General features: G+C 40.8%; 1 protein-coding gene across 1 annotated transcript; it reads left to right on the forward strand.

Moving 5' to 3' along the window:
- Positions 1-3,576: 3,576 nt before the first annotated feature.
- Positions 3,577-9,321, forward strand: nkx2.7 (NK2 transcription factor related 7). The gene is made up of 2 exons (XM_060930693.1): positions 3,577-4,153; positions 7,507-9,321. Exons 1-2 carry the CDS (start codon positions 3,853-3,855, stop codon positions 8,100-8,102), a joined length of 897 nt encoding a protein of 298 aa, XP_060786676.1. The 5' UTR covers positions 3,577-3,852; the 3' UTR covers positions 8,103-9,321.
- Positions 9,322-9,741: the final 420 nt, after the last annotated feature.

Genomic DNA, 9,741 nt, shown 5'->3' on the forward strand with positions numbered 1-9,741 from the left:
TAATAACAAGCCTATCATGTTTGAATATTTTCCACTCTACTCATAAAATAAATCAAGGGCGCATCATGAAATTTATTTTGCAGTTAAAGGGGCTGCAAAAAGTACAAGAATCCTCCTGGCTTAAATTATCTGTAGGGGAGAGCAGGGAGACTTGGGACAAATTTTCAGTTTTTGTAGATTGTGTGAAATACTTTGCAGGTAGCGTCACATTCATATTGCATTACAGAGTATTTACCATACCCTTTTACCACAACATGAGTTTCTCAGCTCGTCACATATCCTGGCCTTCAGGCCTCACTTTTTCTGTTCTTTTTTGCACACAGACATGAAACACTGAGGAGATACGATAGGACATTATGTTGGGAGACTTGGAATAAAAATAAATCCTTAGGCCTACATTTTAAATTTTTATTTATTACCAAAACTTGTAGCATATGAACTATAACATATGAACACACAATGCTGGTACGGCGATAGAGAAATGTCAGTCTGCCCGAAACCTGACTTGCCAAGACAGTTCCATTCTCAAGAAGGAATGAAATAAGCTTCATTCTCATGCAAGGACACACACACACACACACACACATTTTTAACAACAAGTTTTAAACAAACAATGTTATATTTGTAAACCACAAGAAGAAGAAAAAAACGGTAACATGATGAACTTTCCCAACTCTGCCCATCTGGACATTTTGAAAAAAATTATTAAATGTTTTTCCCCATAATTTAAATTTAATAAATAATGCTCTATCTGGTCACTCTAGGCTACATACTTTAATTCCTAACAAACCCCAAATTCACCAGCATACATTACACCATAGAATGGAGGTGGAGGTGAAGTAGAAAGTACAAGTTTGGGTTGATAAAATATTTACCTGCGCAAACCTTACTGCAGTGTCCAGCTTCGTGGCTCCAAAGGAAGTTGGTTACTCTCAGGGGCAACATTGAACTTCTGACGTCATCTAAAACCTCCATCCATGCATTATCTGTAGCTGCTTATCCTGTCCTACAGGGTCGCAGGCAATCTGGAGCCTATCCCAGCTGACTATGGGCGAGAGGTGGGATACACCCTGGACAAGTCGCCAGGTCATCGCAGGGCTGACACATAGAGACAAACAACCATTCGCGCTCACATTCACACCTACGGTCAATTTAGAGCCACCAATTAGCCTAACCTGCATGTCTTTGGACTGTGGGGGAAACCGGAGCACCCAGAGGAAACCCACGCAAACACGGGGAGAACATGCAAACTCCACACAGAAAGGCCCTCGTCGGCTGCTGGGCTCGAACCCGGACCTTCTTGCTGTGAGGCGACAGCGCTAACCACTACACCACCGTGCCGCCCCAACTGAAACCTGACTGGTTGAAATTAATTTATGGAATACAAACCATCCCAGGTCTCCCCCGTCCAAAGTGTCCCCGCTCTCCCTTACACCCACTCACCCACACACACACAAACACTGACGCACGCGCGCGCCTGTCTGTGTACGGAGGGTCATTAAGCGCAGGGATAAAGAGAGTGCGCTCTGCTGTCGCACTCTCAGCCATGCATTGCGGGCTTTGGCGCCGCGGCCTCTTCAGCGACAACATCAGGTGTTGGGTTTCTGTTTGTTGTGCTCTGTGCGTGTTCACTACAGGCCTAACAGACGCGCTGGATGTCGGGTTCGGCGTCACTCACACACTGATGGAATTAAGAGCCAATAACACAACACGGCCTTAACACTGAGACCCTGAGAGGGGACCTGCTTTCTGACCACACCATATTTAATGGATGGAAATGAGCCGCTTAGCTCCTTCCGTTTGGTGCAGACAGAGAGAGAGAGCGAGAGACTGCAAAATCCTAACAATAATCCCTCAATCATGGCCATTCAGAGGAAACGGGCTTTAAAAAGAAGAGGGTGAAATTATAGGCCTATAATAATAATAATAATAATAATAATTATTATTATTATTATTATTATTATTATTATTATACGAAGAAGAAGAATGTCCCACATTGCCTTAACACATTTAAGGTCGCGACACACACACACACACACACACACACACACACACACACACACAATCTTATTCTTATATTTTTACTATAACTCTATGCACTCTTAATCTTGGGCGTTTGTCAAACAAACAAACAAACAATATACACTTTAATACAATAAAAAAAATCAGAGGCATCCTCAGGCTGATTTATCTTCCAAACAAACTTTTTATTTTTATTTTTATTAGATACATAATTTAAATTGGTACCGGATTATTTTGATTATTTATTGCAGCCAGAGGATTCTTTCCATCTCTCAACCTTCCACCCATAATAATAATAATAATAATAATAATAATAATAATAATGTCCCATATCGTCTTTCTAACGCATTTAAGGTCGCCACACACACACACACACACACACACACACACACACACATATACACACACCTTATAATAATACAATATAATAAAAGCCGTATAATCATATAATCGTATTGTTTTGATTATATGAGCCATGGCTTATATTCTTACTATAATTCTCTACACTTTTAATCTAGGACGTTTAAATAAATAAATAAACAACATACTATTTAATGCAAGAAAAAAAACATAAGCATACTCAGGCTGATTTATTACCAAGCAAACTTAAAATAATAATTTTTTTTAAAAAAAACAGACACGTGACTTAAATATGTACCGGATTATTTCGATTATTTATGGCAGCCAGAGGATTCTTTCCATTTCTGAGCCTTCCAATAATAATAATAATAATAATAATAATAATAATAATAATAATAATAATAAATGCCACTGGATTTCCTGTTAAAAAAAGATATCCCCTTGAATTCATGTGAACTTATTTCTTCTCTTTAACTCCAATTGTCATAAGTTGTGCATATTGAACTCAAGTTTATACGTTTTTTCCAGAGTTGTTGTTTTTTTTTGTCTGGGTTGTCAGTGTTCATTTATAACTCAGGTCTAATTCATGTCTAAGTTAGAAGCTGAAACAAAGGTAATCTTCAGTCTGGAATTCCTTACAGTGTTCCCACTGATATTAGAAAAGCAGAAGGAGTTAAAACATGGTGTGTTGTGGTTTCCATCACTGACAAAATCCGAAGCCGCTGGTTTGGGCTTCATTCTGAGAACCCAGTCTGAGAACCATGGAACTGTTAAAGATTATAAGAAGAAGCGTTTTGGGGAAACTAGAATCCATTAAATATCCCTCCAGAAAACTTGCTGAATGACCCTATCTTCTAAGAGTGCAAAACAAATAAGCAGTACACTAAAAAGAAAAGAAAGAATCACGTTTAATAACATGAAGAATTTGAACATCAGAAGAACCAGTTCGAACAAAACACTGTCCAGATTTAAAAGTCGTCCACCAAATTGCATCTATAGTGTGCAGGATACGCATGGTCTCTCTCTCTCTCTCTCTCTCTCTCTCTCTCTCACACACACACACACACTGTAACCTGGAGGATAATGGATCCTAAGCAGAATAAAGCGCATCTAACTGATTGCAGTGATTCGGTGTTGGCGCTGTTGCGTGGCACTGACTGGGAGGGGTCACCATGATCTTCAGAACACAAACACGCATAAGAGTGAACTTCCCACCTCTTCTCAACTTCAAGAATCAGCTAATGGCACTTGGCGGAAGTGTGAGCTGAGAGCTGAAAGCCAGACACTCCAGAATCTCACGGTGTTCTACGAGGAGACGCCATAACGTTGCTGAAAGTCTGTGGAGAAGAAGCGACTCGAGGTTGGTCTTGGCACGTTTCGTTTACGCACGACTGCGCAGAAACTGCGAGCGCGCGCTCTCTCGGGCCTGTACAGCTTCGCCATTGACTCGATCCCGACTCTGTGCACGCGATGCTCGCCAGCCCGGTAACTTCGACGCCCTTCTCGGTGAAGGATATCTTAAAACTGGAACAGCAGCATGTGTTTAACCAGCAGGGCTTTTCGAGCCCTGAGCCGGACGCGGCTCCGCTGCAGTCTTTACCGTTTCAGTGCATGCAGAGTGCCCTGAGCCGGAGCCTGGAGCTGCTCTACAGCCCGGACAGAGCTGCCTTCAGCCCGGGGGAACACATCAAATGCACCCTCGGCGCTGACGACTTCGGCTCCTGCGGATCTCCGATAGAAGAGGAAAGGGATCATCAAAGCTCGAACTCGGGTAAAAGAAAGAAAAATACACCACCACCACTCCTCCTCCGACTACTAATATCTCCAAAACAATGCGCAATTTCAGCAGTTCACGCGTAAAGCTGTCTGGATATCACTTAATTAATTATACTTTAACATCCAACCAAACACACTCTCCGTACATAATATATACAAATATATTCAATTATTTTAAAAGATTTGCAGGTAAAAGCTACATATAAAAAGGTACAAAATACTGTATATGCCCCCATGATGGGTGAAAGTAAGCTATAGTTTGGTCCCTTTTTCTGATTTCTGAGAGTGCATGTGTTATTAAAATGCTGTGATGTTTGTTTGTTTGTTTGTTTGTTTGTTTGTTTTTGCTCGGTATAGACGCATGAACTCCTTAACAGTGTGAATTCATTCCTTCAGCTTTGTATCCGTTTGGACAGGTTTACATTATAGAGCACTGGTTCTCAAATTGGCTTCTGGGAACTCTCAGTGTTTGTTTGTTTGTTTGTTTGTTTGTTTGTTTGTTTGTTTGTTTGTTTGTTTGTTTGTTTGTGACGTGCTAACAGTAGAGATCACAGCCATCTGCTCTTTCCTACTACTGTTACATCTGTTAGTTATTATTTAGTTATTGTATTTCAGAATCTGACTAACTTGGTCACTTGAATTAAACAGACTTTACATTATACCATGACAGTAATGTCTTTCTTTTACACTGGGGGTAAAAAAAAAAAAGACACCTTGGATCAAACAAACAAACAAACAAACAAAATATGTGCCAACTTTAACAGGTAAATTTATTATTATTATTATTATTATTATTATTATTATTACAAAGGATGAATCTCACTGTGCTTGCAGTGTGCATGTGACAAAGGCTTCTTCTTCTCATTATTATTATTATTATTATTATTATTTCTCAGCTAAAAATATGAAAATAAAACAAAATGAAAAAATACTTTTCTTCAGCTGTGAAAAATAAAAAGAATTACCTGCGAAAAGTTAACAGTATTTTTTTTAAGTTCAAAGTAAACAAAGGTCTCCTTTTTAGAATTTGCTTATTTCCTCATCTAAAACTCAACAACAACAAAACTGCTGCCTAATGTGAGCTTGAATCTATCAATTAGAAATGTTGACTAAATTAGCCTGGAGAATTTATTTCTATATAATCCATGTTTTAGCACAGTGTCTCTGTTTGGGTTCTGTAGGTAGAAAGATAAAGATTAAAAAAAAAAAAAAAGCCCTAATAGCTCAAATCACTAAATATGATGCGACTTGTTTGCCTGATGTATTTAATATATTATTGGTTGTATTATGGTGACACACATTCAGAAAAACAGTCGTAAACTGGACCTTTCGGTATCCATATCTCTGAGGTGGTACCTGCAACATGTACATCTTTCACCTACATACAGTGCACCTTAAGAATGGGGGGGGGGGGGGGGGGGACGATAGTTTCAAGGTACATAACTGGAGTGTAATTAGTTTTGGAGTAAAGCTTTAGGCCGACCAGATGCACCTTTCTATACAGGATGTGTACTAAAGGGACAGAGCTTGTACCCTTGATGGTACCAGTCCAGCCACAAGGAATGTCAGGCCTATAGTTTACCTTTTTTTTTCCCCTGAGAATGCAAAAATAATATGAGCATAAAATGAACATATTGGTGAAATTATTTTGACACCCCTGGTGCAGTGGGTGGTCCCGAAATGTATGGGAAATTTTTTTTTTTTTTTTACCAAAACATTCCGACCACCCTACCATTTTTTTTACATAGGCTAAAAGAAGGCAACAAGCAAAATTTCAGAAAAATTGGTTAATATTTAGAGGTGCCACACGAGGTTGCAAATCGGGTTAAGCCATTAACATTAGTTGGTGCGTAGACTGTTGCAGAGAAGATCTCAAACCCCCAAAAAGTCACAGTTCTCGAGGGAATATGCCACTTCTATGAAAAAGAAGAGGCAGGAAGAGTTTATAGATTGATAGAAGGTTAACTTTCATGCACTAAGGGCTTCTTAAACAATGAGCACTGATCGTAATATGCTGATGAAGTTGTGAATGTTTTTCTTTCTATGTTTTTCAGATGGCTAGCAACAGTAATACAAGGTGGTGCAAAGCACAACACCAGAAAGGACAATTATGTTTGGTTAATTGGTCCCACTTCCAAGGAACTGTCTGGGAGAAAGCTTCCTTCTGCTAGGGAAGTCCTTAGTGTGTTCTTTTATCTCCATAAGATACCATAATACCGAAGGGTTTAGAAAATCACAGACAAGTAATAGCTATTGTTACTTTGAACACAGGAAGTTATATTGCTGTATTGCTTGTATTAATATGAAACAGTTAATAAGCCACTGTGTCTTGAGTGAAAACTTGTGGCACCTCTAAACATTGTTCAATCTAGATTCAGATATCAGTAATATCACTTGCAAAATATCTGCACACTCATACTGTCATTCTGTGCTCACTGTTACTTATATTTATACTTATTTAAATTTACTATTCATCTTTGCACTATGCACCATATTGCACCAAAAGGGAAATCCTTTCTGTGATGAACAGCTAAAATCCAGATTCATATATCAGTAATATCACTTGTAAAATATCTGAACACTCATACCGTCATTCTGTGCACACTGTATACTTTATATTTATTTAACTATTCCATACTTGACTTACCTGGATTACTTTGCACTGTGCACCTATTTTTGTTGTTTGCTTGTTTTGTGTATACACTTATCTGTTTTGTACCATGAGAGCTAAGTGAACCGGAGTCAAATTCCTCGTGTGTGTCCACATACCTGGCAGTTAAAGTGTTTCTGATTTCTGATCTTAACCAAAGTTCGCACAATAGCTTCTTTTAGGCAATGTTAAAAAAAAAAAAAAGGAAGTAAGTAAGGTCGTAGGCGGCACGGTGGTGTAGTGGTTAGCGCTGTTGCCTCACAGCAAGAAGGTCCTGGGTTTGAGCCCCGTGGCCGGCGAGGGCCTTTCTGTGCGGAGTTTGCATGTTCTCCCCGTGTCCGCGTGGGTTTCCTCCGGGTGCTCCGGTTTCCCCCACAGTCCAAAGACATGCAGGTTAGGTTAACTGGTGACCGTAGGTGCGAATGTGAGTGTGAATGGTTGTCTGTGTCTATGTGTCAGCCCTGTGATGACCTGGCGACTTGTCCAGGGTGTACCCCGCCTTTCGCCCGTAGTCAGCTGGGATAGGCTCCAGCTTGCCTGCAACCCTGTAGAAGGATAAAGCGGCTACAGATAATGAGGTGTTCGTAACAAAATCCTAAAAAAAATAAAAATTTGGGGACCACCCTATGGTGCAGGTGTGAATTCTACAGAAACAAACATCATGAACACATGTGTGTGTTTTCTCTTTCATAAAACAGGTACATGCGAATTCGAGGAGTCGAGCTGCACCGATGGGAAACCGGAAGAAGCACCGGGAGACAGGCCAAAGCCGCGCTCTCGCCGGAAACCGCGCGTGCTCTTCTCGCAGACTCAGGTGTTCGAGCTGGAGCGGCGCTTTAAGCAGCAGCGCTACCTGTCCGCGCCGGAGAGAGAGCAGCTCGCCGCCCTGCTCAAGCTCACCTCCACACAGGTCAAGATCTGGTTTCAGAACCGGAGGTACAAGTGCAAGCGGCAGCGGCAGGACAAGAGCTTGGAGCTGGCCGGCCACCCGCTGCCTCCGCGCAGAGTCGCCGTCCCGGTGCTCGTGCGAGACGGAAAGCCGTGTCTCGTGCGAGACGGAAGCCACGGAGCGCCTTATAACGTCGCAGTGGGCTCGTATCCGTACAACAACTACTATAACAGTTATGGAAATAACCCTTACGCGTGTAACTTTACCGGGATGCCATCGTTCAGCACCAGCACACAAATCCCTAATCACATAGTGGATATGAACCTCAGCATGGGGAGTGCTGATGGAGCTCTGGGCCAGCAAGGACCGTTTCACACCACGTTAACCGGAATCAGAGCGTGGTGAAGAGACTGGGAGGAAAACAACAAAGACTTGAACCTGACACTGGGATAAGACTGAGCTGGGAGAGTTTCCTCTCCAAAAATATGCATTGTCGGGGAGACCGGGGACACTTGGGACTATCCATCCATACATCCATACATCCATTATCTGTAGCCACTTATCCTGGAGCCTATCCCAGCTGACTACGGGCGAAAGGCGGGGTACACCCTGGACAAGTCGCCAGGTCATCGCAGGGCTGACACATATACTGTAGACACAACCATTCACACTCACGGTCAATTTAGAGCCACCAGTTAGCCTAACCTGCATGTCTTTGGACTGTAGGGGAAACCGGAGCACCTGGAGGAAACCCACACAGACAAGGAGAGAACATGCAAACTCCATACAGAAAGGCCCTCGCCGGCCGCTAGGCTCAAACCCAGGACCTTCTTGCTGTGAGGCGACAGTGCTAACCACTACACCACCGTGCCGCCCCTACTTGGGACTATTTTTTTTTTAAATGAAATTATTTGCAGCGTGCATCACATTCATATTGCATTACAGAGTATTGACTGTACCCTCTTAGCTTGTCACATAAACTGGCCTTCAGGCTTCACTTTTTCTGTTATTTTTTGCACACAGACATGAGACATTGAAGGGAGACATGATGGGACATTATGTTGGGAGACATGGGACAAGAATAAAATCCCTATAGGCCTACAAGTTTCATTTTTATTTATGATCAAAACTTGTACTGGAACATATCAACACAATGCTGGTACAGTGACAGAGAAAATGTCAGTTTACCGAAAACCTGACTCGACAAAACAGTTAATTCTCAAGAAGGAATGAAATAAGTTTAATCCTCATGCAGGGATATGCTCACATTTTTAACAAACAAATTTTAAACAATGTTATATTTGTAAACCACAAGAAAATATTTGTAACATGATGAACTGTCCTAACTCTCCCAATCTGACCATTTTGGGAAAAAAATGTCTTTCCCCAGAATTTCAGTTTAATAAATAATTCAGTTATTCCATGAAATCGACTTGTACATAAGCTGATAGCTGACGAGGCACATAGCACCGAGACGGCTATGAGCCATTTACAACAAGATTGAGTGGAATAACTCTTTTATTCTGTTCGCAGCTACTGGACTTTGTGAAACAGAGCATTTTTATTTTTTGCAAATTTGATAAATAAAAACTTTGTACAAAACATCCAACAAAATAATTTCCGCTTAGAATGTAAACAAACCTGCAAAATGTCAGTAGCAATTTGTGAAAAAATGCTATAATAATAATAATTCTTGAAAAATAAAAAAAATGTTCTTACCATCAAATACTTTTATTCCATATTTTGTTGCACTTTTTGTATATATTTTTGGGATTTTGTTTTCGAGTAGAGTTTTTATTTCATCCTCAGTTGGTTCAGCAAGACGCTCCATCATTTTGTTTTTCTCTACGCATGGTATATGAGCTGATATCCTAGTAGTAGAGAAGGCAATCAGAGCACGCGATTGCTCATATCCAGTGAATAGAATAATACTATATCTGGTAACTCCAGGCTGCATGCTTTAATTCCTAATAAACCCCGAATTCACCAGCGTACATTACACCATAGAATGGAGTTGGAGGCAAAGTAGAAAATACAAGGTTTG

Source organism: Neoarius graeffei, chromosome 10, assembly GCF_027579695.1.
Source record: "Neoarius graeffei isolate fNeoGra1 chromosome 10, fNeoGra1.pri, whole genome shotgun sequence".
NCBI lineage: Eukaryota > Metazoa > Chordata > Actinopteri > Siluriformes > Ariidae > Neoarius > Neoarius graeffei.